The sequence below is a fragment of the Rhopilema esculentum genome, chromosome 16 (genome assembly GCF_057945365.1).
Source record: "Rhopilema esculentum isolate cy_ngs chromosome 16, ASM5794536v1, whole genome shotgun sequence".
Classification (NCBI taxonomy): domain Eukaryota; kingdom Metazoa; phylum Cnidaria; class Scyphozoa; order Rhizostomeae; family Rhizostomatidae; genus Rhopilema; species Rhopilema esculentum.
Genome location: NC_142830.1, coordinates 11,900,639 through 11,924,288, shown reverse-complemented (window position 1 = coordinate 11,924,288; position 23,650 = coordinate 11,900,639). Strand labels below are relative to the sequence as shown.

The following is a 23,650-nucleotide window of genomic DNA, read 5'->3' as shown; positions in this document are numbered from 1 at the left end:
GTTTCGCTTTTCAAAATACTTATGATTTGTTTTTTATGTATTCCATAGTGTACTAATGTATCCCTATAGCCCTCAATTCACATGTTGACACCATTTCATTTAAATTTTCCTAGTACTTCTTGAAAAAGATTATCTGATAAGCAGAAAGTTTTTTGGTATTTCTTTGGCCATTGAATTAATATTTAGTAGTCTGTTGATCGTTTTCTTAAAAATACATCCTTAATTCATAAATATTATCATTTTGCTCAGATTTTCAAATGCGTATAATTCCGGGGCTTGCTCTTTAAAGACTCATTGCTAACAATTAGCCGTTGCGCTACGTAAGCATCCCATAATGCATTTTTAGACTGTCTAAAATCAATTTTGGTTAATCCGTAGAAAATTACTGCCATTGTTTGGACCGTTGCCACGCTCGCAAAGGCCCATTGTTAGCAATGAGTCTTTAAATGATCTTTTGTAACAGAGTTGAGTAGCCTCTTTTCACGACTTTGCTTTATTTAATCAAGTGAATTTTCCCTAGATTCGAGACGGAGGCAGCTCTGTATCCACACTCCTTGGCCAGTTCTGCTCAGACACCATCCCAGCCTCTCGTAACACAACGAGCAATCAGCTGTATATCGCTTTCAAAAGTTCTCTCAGGACCACCAAGTTCAGGGGCTTCCGGGCCACATTTGACGAAGTAGCCTAGAGCCGTTAAAAGTGACCGTTTTTAGATCAAAGCATCCTCTCTGATTACCTAAATTTTAGCATAAAATGCATCCTGGATGCATTTTCATTTTGATATATTGAAGTTTGCCGTCCAATTCAATGACGGCTGAGGGTTTAGGTAACATAGAATGGTTAACACTTCATTTATAATCGTAAATTAAATTAGATTAAAAACCAAATAGTTTTTCTATTATATTTTTTCTAATGTTCATAATCTCCATCTGTGTTCGGGGAGTAATACTCCCTAAATCGAAGTATATATTATTTGTGCTTGTTTGGGAAAATTAGAATTCGAAGTGGGATCAATTTCGTTCCATCCTCAGCTATTTTAAGCATTTAAGAAAAGTTGTCGTTTTGTCATCATAAAAATTCCTTTGATAACATATTATCCATTTCTCCCCAATGTTTGAAAATGGAAAATTTGGAAAATATGGTCTAGCATTATCCTCTGACCTCTCTCTTCTGATTCCCCCCCCCCCCTTTTGGACTCTCTCCTCTGAACTCTCTCGTCTGAACCCTCTCCTATGAACTCTCTTGTGAAAAATCTATATCCCCTGTACGTCTCGTTTTTCATATTTCATGCGCACATATCCAGAGCCTTTCAGAATTAGCTGGTCACGTGTGTACCACCCTTCCAGAGTTGAAGTATTTGATTCTCTGTTTTATGGTATTTGGCGATATAATTACAGGTGTTTGTATTTGCGGAAAAGATGCTTATATTTTGAACAAATTACGAAATTATTATTGTAAATCTATTTTTACTGTCAGTTTTTAATAATCTCGCACCTTACGTTCATAGAAGTTTTTCAATATGCTGCACACTCTAGGGGATTTTAATTGTTTCTTAAAGGTTATTGTTAATTAGTGATGAACTTTTTAAGTTTTTGGTGTCCCATATTATTCGAATAAAGTTCACGTGTAGAGAAACATTTTAACAAAACATGCAACCTGAAGATTGGTCCGCTTTATTAACTCCAGGTTTTTTCAAATCGCTTAGCTGTCTACATAGGGAGACCATTGCCCCTGTTGTATTAGGACATTAAAAGGCAAAACCTTTCCTATGCTAACATTACAAAAAAGCTTGTTTCAAGCTCTGTTGTTTCAAGTCACTGTCCCAATAGCCATAGATTCAAAACTGTTTGTTAACCCTGTGCAGATTTACATAAGATTACACAAAAAGTTGTTAATTATATTTTATTTTTGATTTTGGTAATTGTAAGGCCTGGTGCCAACTCGTAATGATGATTTTCTACCATTGTTGTAAACCTGTTTTGTATATAATACTGCGTTGATTATAAATGTAAATTAAATTTTTTTGCAAGCTGAATATACAATTATGAATAAGAATTACTGGAATAATTGATAGACAAGTAGTAAATGGGATTTGATACTTGTCCATGAAAGCGGTTCTTTATTGCATAAAATGTATCCAAAAAATGTTGGAAGCTTCTGTAGCCGAAAAGATTTTTGTTCAGTAAAATTATGTAAGAAGTTTTTGCTTCAGACAGGAAACATCCGATTTTGGACGAGAATGTCGGCTCAAGTCCCTTTTTTTAAAAATTTTATAAAGTGGTTCGGTTTTCGAAGCCAGTTTTCTCAGAAAATGTTTTCAAGCCGCCTTTGTGGAACGTCAATGCATAGATCCACCAGCAAATGATATGAAATTGAGTTTCAGTGCAACTTCAACGAAAGATTTGCAACGTTTAAAGGCCATCTATCTCGTTGTGGATTGGTTAACGAGAACAATAGCTGGAACAATAGCCTAAACACGATTCCAGCGCTCCGCCATATTTTTTACAATGCGATAAATAAAAGGGGGACTGGAAACAATAAAAAATCCCTTTGTTCTTATAATCAATCAACGTCGTGACAGATTGCCTTTAAGAGCGAACATTAATATCCTTGTATTTTGAAGCTAGACAGAAATAATGGTGACGAATCTATGGGAAAACAACTCACTTTATGTTTTAGCAGAAACATGAGGTTTTTGGGTTACAGGAATGCAAGTGTTTTTAACAGAGTTATTGATATTGTGAGACACTTCAGTATCGAAACAAATACACAAAAGTTGTTGGGAATTCTTTTCAGGTTTACTATCGAATTTTGAAAGAAATGTTAGGCTTCTTTCACTTATGCCAGAATTGTTTTCAATTTTTTGAAAAAAAGACAATTTGAGCTGAATTTAGCAATAGAACCGTTAGGTGAGAGTTTTTTTCACATGCTTTAGTCTGTTTTCACAAAAGTGTAGGCAAGCAAAAAGTTTAGGTGTAAATTTTTATTGAAGGTAAGGCTGATGACCTACAAAAACGTTAGCTTCTGCAAAGCATTTTGAAGGGCGAAGAGCACAATGTCGAAAACTTCAATTTTTAGGAACGAGTATTTAGGAAATCGAAATCACACATTATTTTGAATCAAAACAATTTTGTGGCATGAAAAAGATTTCCTGCAAAACATTATAAAACTAAAAATAAGGCTGCAGGCTTGCAAAAGTACATTGAATTGCCAGAAACTAGATTTACTTAATTCTTGTTCTTTTGGTTCCCTTATCGATAATATCGTATATCTTTGAAATTAGTGAAAGAACGGCTTTTGCCTTCATTGAAACACAATATTCTATTTCTCTTAAAAGAAAGAATCTTATGAATGAAGAATTCATTGCTCAAACTTCCCAGAATTCGATATGAACGAAAGCTGGCTAATTTACGGTGAAAGAAAGCTGGCCAAGTTATCGGTTGAAGAAATGTAATGTTTAGCAAATTGTTCCTGATCAGTTTATTTGCAGAATTATCGGCAGTAGAACGGTGTATAAGAAGCATAAATTGCTTCAATCGAGGAACATTCCACGTATATCTCGCATGCCTTCAGCAAAATCCTTTTGACTTCAAAAAGAATCATCGAAAAATCCCTAAAAAATTATTTCTTTGAAAAATCTCTTACGGTGTTTGGAAAGAGACCTCACGTCTACAATGGTAAATGTCAAACAGCGTTCCAGATCACAATTTTACTGCTGTATTGGTGCAAAAGAGGCTGGCAATTAATAGACATCAATTTTCTTTGCACTCAGCCTCTATTTGATAAAATAATTTACCCTGAATGAGACAACTGCTAGCATTCAATTCCCCATTATCAGCTTATATCAGAAAATTTCTACACAAATTTAACAGATTATCTAAATACTATCAACGGCTCTTTTGATTTTAAAAATTCAAATTGTGTTTATTTCACCCATGATATTAACTGGTCGGCTTTTGTATTTCTTTGATATTTCTCCAGCAATCTATAGGAAAAACAACGAAAAATTACATGAGCTGCGTCGAGACAAATACTTATTTTCCTTATTCATAACTGATTAACTATCACAGCGACTTTTATGAAATCTCTACCAGCCTTTGATCCACAGCAAGGTACACAAAAGGCAACAGCTGTCTACGAAGTCTAGGGCAACTCTTTCTGCTATCAAGGAAAGAAGCTTTGAAAAACAGAAAGGAATATTTGAAGTTAAAATTTCAGCTACAAAAATCTTATATCAATTGAAAAGATTTTAACATATCAAAATACCTGTTGTTTTAGCTCCTTAGTTTCTCGAATAATTAGTTCCAGCTTAGGCTCTGTCTCGATTTGTAGTCGTTGCGCGTTCTCCTTCCGTTCGACAATAGCTTTAGCTTGTCTTAGCAGGTTGTTTGCAGTCTTCAGTTTCTGTTGAAGCGAGTCAGCCAGGCGATGTACGTAGCTACAAAATGCAAGAATCATGAGTTCGAATTTAGTGAGATATCGGTAAAAATCAAGGTTGCAAAAAAAGTCCACAACAACCAGAACAAGCCGAATAAAATGAGACAAAATCAAACAGCTGATTCAACTGAAATTTTGCAGTCCTATCATTCGATGTATCAAAGTGAAGAGTTTCTGCTCAAAAATTAGATAGTTGAAGGCAATCGCAAAAGTATAGAATTCTTCAAGTGAAATGGCAGCCGAAAGTTTAAAAGAAGAAAGCAAATTAAGCTGATGTCCACTCTGATATTTCTTATAAACTCCCACTTTAGGATCCAGGCAATCTTAACCTTGCTGCATCGTTCCAATAGCTGGTTGATGTCGTTTGTTCTGGTGTTGATGTATGTGACACTTCTAAGGGTATTCAAACTGATGTCGATATTGAATATTAAATAATCTTGACAGTTTCATAAACCTTCATTACTATTCAATAACCAACACCCCCCCCCCCTTGAAGAAGTGTCCCTCTCAAATATGCGCATGTCAAGCATTTTTACAAATCAGCCCCTGGGGGTTATCAATTTAGTAATCACGGTACAAGTTTAAATTTTACAGATCATAAAATCAACAAACATGATCTAATCAATGAAAACTCACTGAGGCGAGCTTTTTAGTCGATATAAATTCTGCATTTTTGCTGATGTAATGTCATTAAGAATAGATGAGACTTTTGACAGCATAGCATCAACTTTGTCCCTTGACTGTATTTGAATCGTAGTTGGTGCTGACTGAAACTGAAAGAGGATGACTACATATGCAATTTGCCAATCTTTTAAGTTTCTGCATTACGATTACGATCAATATACAATTACCGTCCATTAGTGAACAGGTAATGGCAATAACTTTTAGTAACATTCAGATTCTATCGTTTGATGAAAGTAGTGCAGTATAATGCAACGCAACGTAAGTAAAGTAACGCAACTTAACGTAACGTGAAGCCACGTAACCCGTAGCAGTGCAGAAAGTATAACAACTGTAAATAGACAGGATTTGGCAGTGCAGTGTACGATATCAGACAAGATGCAATTATGACAAAATAGTAAAAGATGACATTGTTCTTTTGCAAAGTAAAAGGTTCAAAATAATTAGGCATAAAAAGAATTCCTCGCTGATCATTGCGTGCAGCCCACGTACACCGTTAATACACCCTTTCTGAGTCCTTTGTTAGATTTTTATATTTGATAAGGTACGACGGTGTGTATATTGTATTAAAAGAGTAAAAAGAGGTCAAAATTTTATTCAATTCTCAGATCTCATGTCATAGAACAGAAAGCAGTAAATCACTCTACGGACTATGAACAGTCTATTGAGCTGCCTATTGACCAACCCGATGGTTTTTTCTATAGAGACATTCTGGCAAGAAATAAAAATCATCCCCTACCTGTTTGGCAGACAATATATCACCTTCTGAACTTAACTCTTCAAGTCTTTGCTGCAAAAATGACTCCACCTGAAAACATACGCAGTCTTCATAAATTCAATATCAAATTTTATCAACCAAGCTGATTATTTTTCTCCAACGAAGACACAACAAGGAAAGGTGCAACTATATTTACCTCAAGTAATTCGTCAATAAATAAATTGCGTGTTTCTGTATTTTCCAATATTGATAAGGCGTCAGAACCCTTTGCTACTTCTCCATTATTCTCATCTGGCAGAAAAAGTATAAAAATTGCGTAAAACAAACAAAAAATGTAATTTAGTCAACTTTTATTTACAGACATTTAAAAAAGAAGGAATGTTATAAATATTGAATTTTTCTAAATAGCAAAAGTGATAACACGTTAGCATTCCAGCAATCGCTTTTCACTTGCTGAATGTAAAAACCTATGATGAATATGATGGGGCTAAGAACGTAAATTCTGACAAAAATTTACTTTTGCAATTTCGGCTGGGATTCTTAGAGTGAGGAAAAAATCCAACAAAAAGCCATAATGACAGAAATACCACGAATCGCACGAAAGCTCAGTTTCAACTCCAACCTGCCCTTAGATTAATAACACATTTTGTGATGAACATTCTGTAAGCGTGATAAGTTAATTCAGAAACCCGCCACAAATTTACCAAACAGGACAACCAAAAAGAAGAGGAGATGTTTTTATCGTCACCCCCATGCTAAATTCACATTTCAAAACCTCAACTCGCATTCCAGTGTTGTTTAGACAGTAAGCCATGTTAACCTTTAGTGTGCTGTTTTTCAATACAAAAATTGCAGTTTGAACAGGGCCTGGCAATCCAAGCTGCAGAAGACGATTGCTGAACAAAAGCAAAATTGATAAGCATGAAGGGAAAAAATTTGGCATTGCTTCGAGTATCGAATACCTTTTCCTTGCCCAGCATCTTCACACTCAATTGCAGTATCTTTATCACCTACGGCTTCTATTCCAAAATCAATTTCGGCTCCATTGTCTTCAACTAAAATCCCAGTGGTGTCAACAAGTTCAATCTCTGCATCTCCAAAGTCGATCGCGTCTGATGCATCTCCAAAGTCAATGACGTCATTCGTGTCTTCAGCAGTGTCCACTGCTCCCCAGTCAATCTGAAATGTCAAGACAACGAAACAAAGTAAATCCAACGTCACAGAAAATGGAACCGATTCTGCTCCATATCAAAGGGAACAGTTGTTATGTTGAACAGAAAGCTTGTCATGGAAGTTACTTTTTTGCCCTAACAAGAGTGAAAATCACTGTTCTAGCAAGCATTTCAAAAACAAAAAAGCCTGCACAAAGGCAACTTGCCATCGCGATTACACGGGATGCTTATTAAGGACAGACAATTGGAATAAAACCGTAGCAAGAATGCAAAAATCGCAAGACAAACCTCCGCAACATCATCCAATTTATCATCCAGATCTAGAGTTATATCTTCCTTGCGAACATCCTTCGGTGCTTTGCCAGTTCTCCATTCATAGACAGTGGCGTTTCCGTGTTTACAAACAAACAGAAGCATTGGCGTGACCCCCGTCTTTGATACTTCTTCTGTTTTTTCACTTATGGCACCCCTGTTGAAAATATATAAAATCATAAAAGCAGGTTTAAACGAGGTAATATGGTAAAGAGGGTAACATCCTTTATATTTGTGTTGAACAGAATCTTTGTCGGTTATTTTTCACAAACAAATCAGCTTGATATCTAAAGCGGGTTTAGTTAAAGATATAATTTCATCCATTAGGGTTTTTTTTTTTTTTTTTTTTTTTATATTCTCATAAAATTTTACAAAACAGACAACTACAAGACGATACCACAGGGAGCATGGAAATACATAGCAACCCTGTGGCCATTACATTAAACATATTTGATTCAAATTAAGGTTGCATTAAATGTTGCAAATTACATGTTACAGATTACTAATAATTAAAGACATTTACAATTTGGATGTTAAAACAAAAACAAGGACAAACTACATTGACGAAACAAAACAAGAACATTGAAAGACAAATTACATAGGAGAGAAGATTTATAAAACTACTTAATGAAACCTTTCAGAGGTCTGAATATATTTTAATGTTGCCTCAAGAATTTTTGTATTTGAATTTAAAGATAATTTTTCATGACCATAAAGAATTATTTGCAGTAAAGCTTCATTCGAAAGGTTTGTTAATCCATGGGGTTGCAATATAGCCCTCACATTGTCAAGAAGATCACGTCTATCTGTATCATAAGCATGGCAGAGCAGCAAAAAGTGTTCCGTATCCTCAATACCATCATTTACTGGGCACAAAGGATTCAGGGTATCACTGAAGTTATGTTTGAATTTGTGAAAATTCAGCTTGCTAAGTCCAACACGAAGTTGTGTCAAAATGGATAAACCTTTTGGGTCGTGGATGTTGTAGACTAGCTTTTTTGTTGGACGGATAAATGCAAATAGTTGTTTTTTGAAAGCACTTACTGAGTGGGATTGTTTGATCTCTGGGTCGAGTTTTTCCCATTCAGATAAACAATTTGGATAAAAACTAGCTTTAAATTTCTCAGTTCTCGCGTGTATTTGCCCTACTGAAGCCTGTCTGCGAAGAATGTAGCCTGATTTCTGAAGTTCGGGTATAGGGCTTCTAGTGTAATCTGGTGTCAAGTTATTGATTATTTTAAAGAAAGAAACAAGGCGTCTACTCCATCGTCGGTGGTTTAGCGATTCCCATCCGAGTTCATCATAAATGTGCCCTTCCAAGCCCCAGTTATTGCTTATGCGGCAGAGTATTGAATGGACTCGAGTTTTTCCATCGAATTGGTCAATGTAACAGTTTGGCTACAATCATGAGTATTTTGTGGAATGTGATATATTACGTCACCATAATCCAGATGGGGACGGACATAGAGTTTATACATTTCGTTGAGCGTATATCGCGGCATATACTTTGAAAGGAATCTCAACATCCCTATGCCTTGTTTACATTTAGAAATAATTGATTGAAAGTGACTAGCGAATGATAGTTTAGAATCAAGTATAATACCGAGGTGTTTGTGCTCGTGGACCTTCATTACTGGAATATTATTAAAAAAGATAGGAGGATGATTCGTTGGAGTTTTCTTTTTGGAAAAGATGACCTCAACTGCTTGCTTAGTTGGGTCAGGATTAAAAGTCATTCGCCAATTGTGTGCCCAAAGCTTGATGAGGTTTAAATCATGGTTCAAATCACGTGCAGCTTCATGTGGGTCGTTTACAACTGTGAAGATCGATGTGTCATCGGCGAATAGTTTCACATTACACGTTAAGCCATCTGTCAAGTCGTTGATATAAATTAGGAAGAATAGAGGACCGAGGATAGAGCCTTGGGGGACTCCAGATGAAATACTACCCCATTTAGAAGTTCTTCCATTCAAAATAGTGCGCTGCTTTCTATCATTGAGAAAGCTTTGCATTAGTGTTAGTAATTTACCAGAGACACCACATCGGCGTAGCTTGTATATGAGACCTAGATGCCAGACCCTGTCAAAGGCCTTTGAAATATCGAGAAAAACGGATCGGACATCTACCGTGGGATTGCAGTCGAAAGCAGTAAATATGGAGTTGACTATTGTCAGTAACTGGTTGACAGTTGAATCTCCTGGGCGAAATCCTGACTGATTTGGGTTTAATAAATTATTTGTATTCAGATGATGATAAAGCGAGTCAAAGATCAGCTTTTCCAGAATTTTACCAAAGATTGGGAGAAGAGAGATAGGACGATAGTTTTGCTTCATGTTCTTACTGCCTTTCTTATGGATGGGAACTATGTTAGCTTGCTTCCAGACTTCAGGGAAAACACCCTGGCTCATACACGATTCAAAAATCAATTTAAGTGGTAGAAGAAGTGCATCATCGCATATCTTTATCATACGCACTGAGATATCATCACAACCATGAGCCTTGTTTGGATTCAATGATCGAATGATGTGCAAGATCGTATCGTCAGAGATAGAGAAGGCAGTGAGCAGTGGAATACTCGGTACAAATAATGGAGGAAGTTCGCTACCAGTATCGATTGTGGTGCACTGTTGGATAAAATAATTATTAAAAATTTCTGCTTTTTCAGAAAAATCCAACACAAATACATCATTTTCTAACAGAGGAGGGATTATTGGTATTTTGGCTTTGTTCAAAATTTTATTGATCAAGGACCAATAGAGTTTTCTACCTGTTTCAGGATTTGAAAGTGCTCTACCTATTTTCGTAAAGTACTTGTCCTTAGCGTCCTCGATCATTTTGGATCCAAAAGATATCATGTTGTTGATGGCCTCGAGCCTGTCCTCCGGCTGACCATTTCTTATGAAGGTCTTATAAGCCCTATTCTTCTTTTGTAAAAAATTTTTGATTGACTGTGTTAACCAAGGTGCCTGGCGAGACCTGACTGTGATTGTTTTGTTTGGTATAAAGTTTGAAAAGATATTCAATAGAATCTCATTTAGATTTTTGACTTTAGTATTAGGGCATGTGACTTTCGAAAAGGTATCACTCCAAGGAAACATCTCAATGCTTTTCTTTATTGCAGTCACATTTGCTCTATCATAGTACCAAATTTTGCGTTTATACGAAGGTGGAGACAAGTTTGTTACGCTTAGTTTACCAAAGATAATCTGATGATGACAATGCTCCTGTAAAGAGGGGTGAACACCCGATTCAAGGAATAAATTTGGCTGATCAGTAAATATAACATCGATGCATGACCTTGAATTTCCAATAAAGTGCGTTGGTTCACTTATAAGTTGATGTAGGCCAAGGTCAGATATGAGCGGTTCGAAAAGTTTGCCCTCTTCATTTTCAATGTCATCTACCCACCAGTTTGTAGAGCGGCAGTTGAAATCCCCCGTTATAATAACACAGTAAGGGTTTTCACCAGACATCTTGGACAACATGAGTTCGAATTTATTCATAAAAGCCTGAAATTCGGATGGGCTCTGACTTGGACTCCGGTAGAGGATGGAAAAGAAGTATTTCTTTTTATCTAGCTGAATTTCACACACAATGCATTCAGGTAGAATTGCAAGGTCTTCCCGACTTATTGCTGGGAGAGAATCTTTAACGTAAAGACCTACACCTCCTCGTTTTATGTTTAATGGATGGTTTCTTTTGATAAATGTGTATCCATTAAGGTCTAATTTTTTTGAATTTACTGTGCTGTCAATGTGGGTCTCGACAATGCCTATTAAGTCATAGTTATAGATTGAATTATACGCTTCGATATGAGAAACACGTGCAAAATCGTGCACGCAAATACTATTCAAGTTCCAGGAACAAAAACTGAAAGTACTGTGATGTGGCCCTGGGTTGATTTCAACGTCACCACTCATTGCAATTGTTTTGTTTGTTATCCACTGCAAGTAAAGCGTAGAGGATACTGAGCAAGCGGCATAAATGAATGTATATCTAAAAAGCAGTGATTGGAAAATAGAGCGTTTGTAGGGATCGAGAAACAAAAGTGGAAAGCGCTTGATTAGTTCAAAGAGTACATATCCAATTTCCTTGGCAGACGAGTATATCCGGGCGAACATGTGCAGAAAACTAGTGTCCGAATAAGACGTTAAATTTGCTGTAGTCTGGACAACCATAGTGAGTGGTAAGGCAGGAATTGCGATTAACACTAAAATGCAGCAAGAGATGTATAATTTAAAGATTGAAAGAAGCACTGATATGGGTTTTACTCGTAAATGCGTGTTAGCTTTTGTGATTAAGGGTAAGCGGAACGATGATATTGCCGCTCGCCAATGATTTATATCAACCGGCATCATAGCACATTAATCTCCTCAACAAGTGAAAGGCTACTTCGCAAGTCCATGGTTTAGTATGACAATTCGGTTTACTTGGTTTTTCTCTCACATACAAACAAAGGGTAAACAAATTTACACAAAAACAATTCACTGTTAAAAACAAAGCAAAAACTACAAAAGGAAAGGCTCGGTTTGTCATGACTTGTCAACAAGGTGCTTGGGGGCTAGAAGGTAACTTTCTTGCGGAAATATTTGATCTTCACTAGATTTAAAGATTGGAGAAGAAGCATTGATAATGGTCTTGCTTGTAGGTGCATGCTAGCTCTTGTGATTATGACTAGGCATAAGGGGAAAAGATGCTACTGCTGCTTGCCAATAAAGCCATGGCTATGAGGCGATTTTTGAATAACAAGCAGTCTTGTCAAGGCTCGTAAGAGGATAATAACAAAGATCCATGCAATTTCCCATGCAACGAAACAAGCATTCATGAACTCACGAAAATCGTGCAATCTTGGAAACTGTGGCATGAACCTATGAAATGCGCTCTGAAAAGTATATTCAAATAGTGAAAAATCTAACAGATGATTTGCATAAGTTCCTGGCCACTTCTCTTATTTGTTTGGCGTTTCTCTAGAGACTCAACGAAAATAAAAATTTATTTGCTGGTAATATCAAAACAAGCTGAAAACATAACACAAAAGGGTCGGTGGGAAAACCAAAGTACCTTGGAGGGAAATACAAAAATTAAAGTTTATGGAGACTTCAATAACTCAGATAAATCACGTTTTCGAAAGGATATGGGAGAGTTCTTCGTCAGAGTTAAAGAATTTGAAATCTCCACTTGTTGTTTTGATGCCCATTAGGGTTGTTTTCTGGCAAATACTTGGCTATATTTAGAGCTGATATCCTGACCACTGGATAAGATTCGTTACTTAGCAACCTAAAAAGATTAAGTTTAGAAACTCGCAATTCTAGCTGCGTGTGTTAAATGTATCACATGTACTCCGTTTATTCTATATCTTGTATTTTGCTCTCCTTTTTCTTTGTAATGGCCATCGGGTAGATATGTACCATAACTCGCCCAGTGGTATCGTTGTTGCAATGTTGTTTTGTCAACTGCTTATGATAGATAATAAATGGAAAAACATATCACATACCAAAAGCTATCCGCAAAATCATTACAAATTTCCTCACCTGGAAAGGATAAAATTTACAAATTCTGAATAATACGCTACTGAATCTTCCAAAGTTTTTGTTTTCTCTGCAATGCTTTCGAATAATACGGGCAATTCATCAACCAGTGCCAGAAGTTCGCTCTTGATATTTTCACCCTAAAGAAAAAGATACTCTAATTGATAAAGGTATTTTGATGAAGTACTAAAGATACTTGTTGTGAGAGGTGCTCATAACTTGTAGGAAACTTCAAGTAAATTTACAGCTCCTAACCAAAAAACAACCTAATGTCATAATATCGAATAAACGAATATATAGGGAAAGAAATCAACTAGATAACACTTTTAGAATAATCAAAGAGCCAAATCACATATCAGGGAACAAATCAGGAAACTTCAATAGAGTTCTAAAGTGATGACGTCAAAAAAATGTATTTTTAGAAATCTTGAAATATAGCCTGAAAAGCATCGTGAAATACCCCTAAATGTGCAAACTCAGTCAAATATGTTACGAATTGGCTGAGATATAGCCACATGTGTATTGGCTCTTTCCCCATCAAACTGTATTTTGGTCTCGGTTCATAACTTTATGAACAGAGCAAAAATAACAGTGATTCGTTAGCAAACTTCAGATCTTTCATTGGCAATATCTCAACCGATTTTAGACATATTTAACTAATTTAGCATATTTGGAAATATTTTTTGGTGACCTTTCATGTTATGTGGTTAAAATTCAAAAATTCACCTCTGCTTGAATGAAGAGGAAAGTGTTGATTGTAGCGTATAAATAACTGCCATTTTTACTTCTACCTAATCCTCTCATTATTGGGTATACACAGTAAGAAATAGGGTATGTTATACAAAAAAATATTGAACATTCTTTGTAATAAATTGGTCTTTTTGCAAAGCAGCTTTCTTCAGCTTTTATAACCCTTTCTGCTTGGTTTGTGGCAGCTTCAAGTAAAGTTCCTTTTGCAACGAACCACACAATCTACTCTATCCCAACCTGTTTATCATGACTACCCTTTGTCGACAAATAGGGATATCAGGAACAGCCAGCCTTAAGAATCGACTTCCTCTTATCAAACAATGGAGGGGAAAGAACATATCCATAACTATGAAGCAGTGTAGAACTAGATTGCTTCGATATTTTCCATTCTTTGCTGGCCTAAAAATAGTCTTTAGGTTTTCGTAGAATACACATCTCAACATGGCCATTTTATCAACAATAACACTGACATTACGGTCGATTCGATTTGATTGCTATCTAGTATAAACCATCCTTTAAAGCGTTGTGATAAAACTAGACAACAATATGCAGACAAATACGATAGACTGTTAGTCTAAGACCGATAGACTTTGAGGGTTTGGATACATACCTGCACGCCCATCTGTTTGCATTCGTAATAATATCTGTCTTTAAACAACCCCGCATTTGTCATATATTCACTCTCCTTTCGCGTGCAGTCCTACAATAAACACTGACAGAATTGAGATCAAATAAAAAATAACTAGCAAACAATGTTTCACTTTAAAAAGGCTTTATTCTTTCACTAGGGAAATTTTAAAAAAATTACAAAAAGATAAATGACGAGGTTTTCTTGTAAAAATTCTAGCAGTAAAGTTGGGAAAAATTTCACAAACTAATAAAAGCGCACCTTTATTAAGGAGATACCATTGCTACATTAATATGTCATGGTCTTCAAGGTGTACAGGATTCAAAACACAAGAAATACTTCAATGAATTCACAATAAGTACTACGTCAAGTACTTACTCTTTGAGTCTGTTGACATTTTGATATTTGTCTTTTAAGTGATGGAATTTCGTAATTGACATTTCGAACTAGGAAATGTGCTGTTTCGGCTAAAATAACAATTGAATTTGTATGATAAATACAAAAATTAAAGAATTTTAATAACAATTTCATAGCTATTGCACAGACACTAAAAATCAATGTTCTTCAAGATCAAATGGTTAGGACCTAGTATCTAGAACCCCACATAAGATCAACGTACAGTACAGACAGGGTCTGGCAAATTTTTCTCTCGCAGAAAGGTTTGAGTGACCTGTGCGATGATGATTACAAAAGTACCGTCTTAAGGACATACGTTCCACAAGTCGATTTTTTTATACGCGTTCAACCGTTGGCATTGATTGAATCTGAAAAATAGTGCCAGCCAGATTTTTTCTTACTTCCATCAGTTGGAGCAAGGAAACTAGGCAGATTCCAAAATCACTTGCGACAACAACTAATCATCAAAAACTCTAAGTCGACACCTTATTTTAAATATTTCTGTAAATCTTGATAGCAATTTCAAAATCTCATCAACAGCATTTTATTAAACAGGGCTCTTAGAAATTTATGAAAAATATAAACAACCCACCTAAATGAATATTATCGTTTTGGTACAATTGCAAAATCTCAGCCCAATCCTACAAGAAAAGAAATTACAATCCCCTCAAAAATAGTTTCCAGATACAAGAATGTTGTATCTTCAATCTAAAAGGGAAATTAAATTAACAAACACTATCGTTTTAGCACAATGCAGGGTTGTATGGTGTAATATTTGAGCAATATTGAGGATTGCGAGGCTTAAGTTGAGGATCAGGCCATTAGTGCCCTAAGGGCATGTCCCATTTAGATTTATCCGTAAGAAACCATATATCACAAAATCCATAGAATCCGTCACTACGATTTTGTCTTCCATAAATCTCCTCTCCCACGTAAAGCAAAGACATTGAAAAATATTTGTTTTGATGTCGGCGAGTAGATCTTTGGAAATTTCGGAGATTTACCGCCATGAACACGATTAAACAAAGAAAGTCTCGAGCTTGGAATAGCAGTCATGCCTTTCCCTTTATAAGCGCCCAGGGCTTGTGAAAAATTTGCGAGGTTTCGGTGGGCACATATCGAGGGGAGGAGGAAATTATCGTGTTGATTACAGCCCTTCCAAACTCAGTTCAAAAAGAAGATGCCTGGAAGGCGAAAAGAATAATATATCTAATCTCTTTTTTATCTTCGAGTTGATAACTTTTCAAACTTATAGACTTGAAACTAGTCTACAACTATTCCATCATTCCATTTCTACATGTTGCCAGTTTGGTTGTCTTAACAGGAGAAAAAAGTAGCCAGACTCTAATAACTGCCCTTGACAAGGGTGTGCTTAATTCCTAACTTGCAAAAAGTGCTTGTGGGAGAGAGGGTACTTAAACAGACACACCAGACAGGTTGGGCGTTAATTAGAGAAACATGTTTTTCTTTGTATCCTTTTTTGTTATATCTAAAAAATAACCACTGGCGAGCAAAAATTTCAGCTTCTGGACTGTCATTTGTGTACCCTTTATGACAAGGTACTGACAAAACATGGAAGAAAACCAACCGCTAGACAAATCACTTTGAGGTAGCACAGACCATTTCCATTACCTTTCAGCTGTCCAATCGTTAAAGATATCGATAATGACCTAATGGTTAGGGCTTAAATCTAATATATATACTTTTAAAATGGCAATATGGCAATGGAAACACTCTGTAAAATCTTGGCATCTGCAAATCCGAAACCAAAGGAAGAGACAACGTAGTACATTCTTGACCCGTGAGAGGCGGATAAAGGACAACACATGGTCTTTTATACTTTATAGAAAGCCTCTATAAACGGAATAAATGTGTCAATCATTTTCGATCAATATATCAATCATGGGTTTACCTTCATCTTACGCGAGGAATACTGTCCGAAAATATTTTTTGAGCCTTCACCCGACGCCTTTAAAATTTCCATAACTTTCAAACAACGAAAGTAACCAACACCTAGAAAGTATATTTCATACAAACACTACTGTGAAACAATCTGCGTTAAATTTTTAGGCTAAAGCTATATCATTTGAATAATACATCTACAACCAAAAATGTAGGAGCCATTTTCAAAGTGTGGGCACATTTAGGTAAAAAGGGGCCCCTTTGTAAGCTCCAAATAGATACATTATTTAGGAGGGAATTTTTCGTACAGAGGGAATTAGCGTATGATTTATGAATAAAAAATACACTACGATCTTTATCTTATTTTTGTATATAAATAGTTGGTATTAATTAGTTCTACATACAACAGTAAATAATGATATTATTATCATTATTAATTTTTTTATTATCATTACAACGCCTCCGCTTCTGAAAAAGGGGAGGTACATGCACCCCTTGCCACAATTTAATATGTCTTTGCCCAACAGTATTCATAGACAAACAATAAACAAAAGCCAAAGAAGTTGAAAATTGTAAATTATAACAATGTAAGTAACGTAAAGAATTTAGGAAAATGAGCAGAAAAATACTTTGCAAAAATTCCACTTTCGGTTTATGCACATTAAATCGATCTTAAAATTTGAAATTTACTGTCATTCCGAAAGAACAGATGTCAACATTCATAAAAAACCTACATGCTCCCCGCATCAGTTCTTGGATGCTTGGATCCGACGGTATCTCCTTCATCGCGGCATCGACTTTCTCTTTTATCAAGGCTGCAGACTGCTGCCATTTCAAAGTGCAATGGCGACGATCAATCAACCAGTCTACAATCAAATGGAATAAAAATTTAATTCTAAAAAGGACTTGACAAATTTTTCCTACGGACAAGCTCAAAATAATAAAACAGATGATTTTCAAAACTTCGAGCCTTCAAATGTACTCTTAAACTATCACACTTCTCTTAAGCTATCACTCTTCTCTTAGACTAAATTAGAAAAGCTGACAGCACTTAAGGTTGACAATTTCCGAAAAAGCAATTTCAGCAATAACAGATCAACAATGTGCTGCGTTAGTAACATACAAGATTAAAAAATGTACAAATTTGAACTTGACCTAAAAGAAATATTACGACTTCTGTAACAATTAGTACGGAAAAGACAGTTTTGCTATGAAAGACCTGATTCATAGCCTCTGGTGGGCCTTATAACTCGTCATTTATATAAAGCCTCAACTCTGGTAATACCACTAGATGTTAAAATTAAGAGCTACTATGTTCAGATTGTTTGCAAATTAATAGCGTTTCCGTATGTGTTTTTGCAATCAATTCATTAGAAGGTGACAGTCTTGAGCCAACAACGAATCTTATCTCAGCTCTCACGCTTGTTCGATCAATAGGCTTTCATAACTGGTACTGGTAGGCTTACAATAAGACTCTTAATGGGTCAGCAAGACAACACAGCTCATGAGATCGCATTGCTTTTTGCAACTCCGTACTTCGACTTAGTTTGAGTGCCGTGGTGGTCCTATTTGCACAATACCTCCTCTGGGTTTCAAAGTTACTTTGACTTGCGTCTAGACACTGGATCTATAACAGTACATAGAACAAAAACGGGATCTGCCACTGAATAAATTCGGATAGCAAACAGTATCTATAAAGAATTGTTTAGACAAGACTAAGGCTATATTGAATTAAGGTGTGGGTGCAATGAGAGTAGTGGGTGCGACGAGGAACGAAGAACAGTTCTTCTGTATCTGCTAAGAAAATGCCTTCAAACAAAGAAGGGGAAAACAGCTCTGACATCAAGGAGATGCCAGCGAAAGTATAGATTAGCATTTATTAATTAACCTTCTAAGACTGTTTTATAGCTCTAAAAATCCGTATCAAAAAGTAAGTCAGAAACAATAGCTCTACACAACTGCGATTTCAGTCTGTGTGGTATTCTGTGAAAAATTAGATACATTTGAAGAAAAGAGAATTTTCTCATTATTCAATAAAAAAGAATGTACCACTATTCTATCGATTTATAAAACTAATAAAATTTTCATAGGAAAAAGATTATGCAGCATTGACCTTTTAACCACTAACTGTTCACTTGTGAGACCAGGATCAGTAGCACACCATGTAAGCTGATCCACACAAAAAATCAGATTTAATAAATTCATTTAATTTCAGACAGAATAAATATCAAAGGAAGACATTCCCTTAAATAGTGATCCGTAAAAAATAACATGCTGGTAGGAGATTAGTTATCATTCAAACTTCGCCTTATTGTTCTTTACCATGTCCTAAACAAGTTGGGAAGAAGACAGACGGAATAGTAGATGAGTCTAAAAATCAGCACTATATTCCTGTCTGTGGCCAGAAATACTGTAACTGTGATTTATTTCTCTACACTCTATTTCACTGTAAGATGTTGTTGCCTATCCAGACAACTTTCATTCAAAAGGCAGTTTTCCACACAGGATTTCCCATGTGACACAGCCCCTTTAAAAGCTGAGACTTTGCATGTCGCTTTTGCTTCAGAAACCTTTTTGTTTCTTAAGAAAATTGCTCAAAAGTCAGAATCTTAGGGGACACTTTAAATTTAGTTTTGATTTGCGTGGACCAGGGGTTCTTAAGTATTTTGAGTGCAGGGCCAGAAAAAAGTGTGGATTTTCTTGGAGGCTGCTTAGTTGTGAACTTTGAAATAGCTTCAAAAAAGCTGCTCAAAATAAATTTAGTTCAGATCTCATACTTAACAGGCTAAATTAGAGATTAAATTGGCAGGCCTTTTATTCTGTGTTATATTCGTAATATCTATTTTGTGTGCTTGTTTTAATGAAATCAAGCTGAGGAGATACTGGAGGGTTTGCCTCAATGTGCCTTGTAAGACGGATTTATACACCTGAAGCCAGAAAAAAGCTTCCTTGGGGGAAGAGGCTAAAAGCTAGCTACTAAAATAGTTCACACAAAGTTATTTATATTTTTAGGTCAGGAATTCAATTTTCATCAGGTCAAGTTGATACACTAGAAGTCAAATTCAGGAACAGGGAAATGTATTTTGAAATGGACCAACATGTAATGATGTTAGATAAAGGCTGCCACCATGGCTGAAATTGCACCTAAAATAGAATTTGTCTGGATAAAATCCACAGCAATATCCACAAGGTTTTTTATAACAAGGTTCCATTGCTTTATCTTTTTCAATGTTGACAAGAAAAGGAAGGGTCTTGCTAAGTTTTAGAATTAGCTTAGCAATCAATTTGATAAATGCTTGAAGCAGATGCTGTGGTACAGCATTGAAAAATTGAACCATAGCTCTTTGTTCTTTCAGCAGAGGCACTGCTCACATCCTTCACCCGGTATTCCCTTTCATAAGCTTATCATTGCATATAGTTGCATAAATCACATTGTTTATATTGCTAATCCTACAAGTAATTCTGTGAGTCAATGAAGGTACCTTCTTTTTTCACTTAATATATTGGAAAATGTAAAAAGAAAATTTCCAGTCTTCCACATAAAATTGGCCATGGGTTGTATTTTTCAACCAGAAAGAACCCTCTATTATTCGACCTCTATCAAAAAAGAAAGACGTGGCTCTTGAAACTTTGTGCATAAATGTCCTAAAAACTTTTTATTCTAATTTTCCTGTAACCTTCAATTTGCAAGCAACAGCAAAGCTGTTGGTGTTCATTAGAAAATGTTGTCCAAAATGTGCGGAAATGCTTCCAAAAGCTTTTTGCCTGAACTTTTCTTGCTGAAACTTATCCACTCAAAAGTTTTCAGTTTAAAGTACTCTGCACACTGGGGGAGGGGCTCTGGAGGGGGACAGAGAGCAAGCATGTGTCTTGTTGGGCAAATTCTGCAGAACATTAAGATGTAGAACCTTAAACACAGCTTTATAATTCATTGGCAAATATCTGGCATGAGGTTCACATTGAGCCCACCCTTAGACATTTGTCAACATGTACTGTTGAAGTTTGCTTAAGCGACTTATGGTACATTAGGTCTCATTATAATGCATCATGGTTTTGATGAAATAATCTCAATGCATAGAGGAACCAGATTGGAAACTTTGTTGCAGGCCTGCAACAAATTGCCCACAGACACATCTGAGCACTTTAATCTTGCAATTTGAACATGACAAGAGTTGAAATCTTTTCCCATCATTTGTTGAGTAGCCAGGTACGCTGACCGTTTGAGCAGCAGCTGAGATCAGAACCTTCATTGAAAGTGAGGGCCATGGGGAAACTTCATTGAAAGTGAGGGGGGACAAGTGTTTATATTGCTCAAAGGTTTAGTGATTCTGACACCGGTTAGAGGCAAGGAAAATTTTGAGATATGACATTCTTAGGATGATCAGAAAATGCATCTAAAAAATTTACAACATCCAAGGCAATTTTTTCTAATCCTTCTTTTTAATCATTATGACCCATTGGTTAGATTTTGATTTAGCAAATGTTCTCTCCTGTTAACAAAACAGAGCAATTAACCCTATTTCTAAATTCAACAATAAAAAATCAACGTCTATACAAAACTGCAACTAAACATACTTAGTAAGAAAATTTTCAAGAATTTTCTATCTTTAAATATCAAACTTTGTGTACAAAATTTCTTCAAAGCACATAATTAAAATATGTGTTAGAGTAGTTGTTTTGGTGGCTTGGTTGTAAGTCACTATAACATACTCTATTTAGGAATGAAAGCATTTTATGCCTTGGAGTAACAAAATTCCTTCCATTACTTTATATATATGAAAAATATTTTCTTCTGGGCACTTAACAACCAATTCACCAGTACCATATATTTGAACTATCTCTTTCTGTCCAAATAAGTTCCTTAGGGTATCTTAAAACCTTCCTTCTGTTACTTTTTTGTACTTTTTCCTTCTGTTACTTTATTATCTTTAAATATCTGTAGCTGTTTTAGAATTCTTCACTCCTCAATTTATAAAAAATGTTGTCATACAATAGGGTAGTCATTTCCCAAAAACTGTGGAATGCCACAGTGATTTCAGTGCTCTGTACAATGTGGCCTGGCCTTTTAAAGTTTAGGTGCATGACAATTATTTCATTATATTCCAAACACTTTGACAGGAAATATAAGATTACTTAATCTTCATGTCTCAGAACTGGCAAATAAATTGGGAAATACAAAGGGTGATATTTGTCTCATATGGTATTATGATAAACTGATCAAGATATTGTTTTGAAGGCTTTAGTACATTTCTTGCAAATATTAACACTATAATGATGCCAAGAGTTCTTAAGTATTTTTAGCCAACCTTTGAATTGCTTTCTAAAGATTCTTGACAGCCCTGAAAAAACTATACTGTTAACTAAGGCTTGCACAGATTGTTGAGGGAGTTCAACTTTTACCTACAATAAAGCTGTATGTTAAGATGTGCAAGGCATACTAACCTTTGATAACCTTTATATCTGATGTTACCCCTTGTTTCATCAAAGTTTTTTGGATAAAGTTTGATTTACACAGTGTCAGATCATTTAATATTTGTCATAGACATAGATCCTTCCGGTACTTTATTCTTATTTCTTCTGTTACGCATGCATGCTTAAATGCATGCTACAAACATGCTATCACTTTACTAGAAAAGTTACTTTCTTTGTTGCTGACATTGAAATTTTGCCAGTGATTTAAAATGAACGATCTTGTAGCATCTTTCATAAACAGTATAACAGCAGCTATGCTGCAGCATTGAGATAGAATTTCGATCTCCCATAAAGATTTTATTCTAGCAAAGCTATCCCTCCTTCCGTTACCAAATAAATAGCCTGTATCCAATTAAAAGTGACATTGACCATTGTGCTTTAAAATTTGCACACTTGTATATTTGTACCTTATGAACATTATCAAAAGGTTTTGTTGTTTTTCCTTGCTTTACGTCATTTTTATGGCATTAAACATCTATAAAATTCCTTCCGTTACTTTATTCAGCATGTTGAAATATCCGCAGGAAGTGTGCATGCTTCATCAAGTTTATTTATATATTCAAAAAGACAAGATTATTTACAAGGACAATACTGGTTGTTGACTAATCTTACCAAGGAGTTTGTTATAATGTATGTCGATAGGCACGTTCTCCATCGTTGTTTAACAAGTTTTGAAGTTTAAACTCTGTTTTTCAGTTTACAACTTCTGTTGCCTTTCCTGAACGTGTACTTTGTCTACCATTACTACCAGCCTCTTTTACAAAAATAAACAACCTCGTTCTTTGGTTCGAACTTATTTGAAAGGTGAAACTATTTGACTAAATTTCAGTTTCAGTTCATGGGCTCCGACAAAGGTTGAAAAGTGGGGTGGGGCCAAGGGAAAATTTAACACCCATAACAAAAGATTTTGAAAAAAACTTTATTGTTTTCAAAAAAGTGGGGGGCCAAGGCCCCCCCGGCCCCCCCCGACCCCCTTCCTCGGAGACCCTGCAGTTTGTTTTTTAGATTTGATAAAACATGCAATTTAAAATACATCTAAACAGATTTTAAAGCGAAAAATAAAGCTATCAAAGTCATATGTGAAAACAGAATAGATGAATTAAAATTGTAAAAGTTGCATCTTGAGTGCGGGAATTTTCTCGAGTTCTTCACAAAGAAAGTAAAAACAGTTTTGAAAAGAAGTAATCCTTGGCCCAAATAGACTACCGCCTTTCATTTCATGTCCCTCCAATAAAGATTAACCAATTTACAACGTTAAAAAGGAATAATCGCCCTACCCCAGGTTTATTTTCCCTAAACCGAAAAATTTCTCAGCCTGAAGACATCAAATGAAGTTTCTCTAAACTAGATTTCGAATAAACTTCCGAATAAACCTCAAATGAATGTCTCTAGGACCACACTTCCCATTAGGCCCTAAGAGTTTTTCGGAATTTCAATATGCTATAATAGTGTTTTTCTTGCACGAATTTCATATAAGTGCGCAAATTCGCAACCTTTATATGTTTAAGCTTCAAAAATTGATACTGAAGCTTCCATTTTATATGAACTGACATGGCACCCTAATTTCACAAAAGAAAAGAAGGATGATATACATCCTCTTACATTACCGCTCATTGTATGAATAAAGTTGAAAGAGCAGAGTTTTGCAATCACG

At 35.6% G+C, this 23,650-nt stretch overlaps 2 protein-coding genes across 2 annotated transcripts in view; one reads left to right on the top strand and one right to left on the bottom strand.

Annotated features, from left to right (window-relative positions):
• Positions 1–2,091, top strand: part of LOC135682783 (cubilin) — a 53,247-nt gene extending 51,156 nt beyond the window's left edge. The window contains exon 43 of the mRNA XM_065197819.2: positions 521–2,091. Coding sequence (XP_065053891.2) covers positions 521–688 — 168 coding nt within the window. The 3' untranslated portion in view covers positions 689–2,091. The remainder of the gene's footprint in view (positions 1–520) is intronic.
• On the bottom strand, positions 1,556–22,748 carry LOC135682784 (CDK5 regulatory subunit-associated protein 3). The gene is made up of 14 exons (XM_065197820.2): positions 22,609–22,748; positions 17,259–17,390; positions 16,535–16,635; positions 15,215–15,263; positions 14,605–14,693; positions 14,209–14,298; positions 12,852–12,988; positions 7,297–7,477; positions 6,799–7,015; positions 6,033–6,127; positions 5,858–5,926; positions 5,074–5,210; positions 4,267–4,438; positions 1,556–3,985 (listed from the first exon to the last, which is right to left on the bottom strand). Exons 1-14 carry the CDS (start codon positions 22,649–22,651, stop codon positions 3,914–3,916), a joined length of 1,584 nt encoding a protein of 527 aa, XP_065053892.1. The 5' UTR covers positions 22,652–22,748; the 3' UTR covers positions 1,556–3,913.
• Between the last annotated feature and the right edge of the window lie 902 nt (positions 22,749–23,650).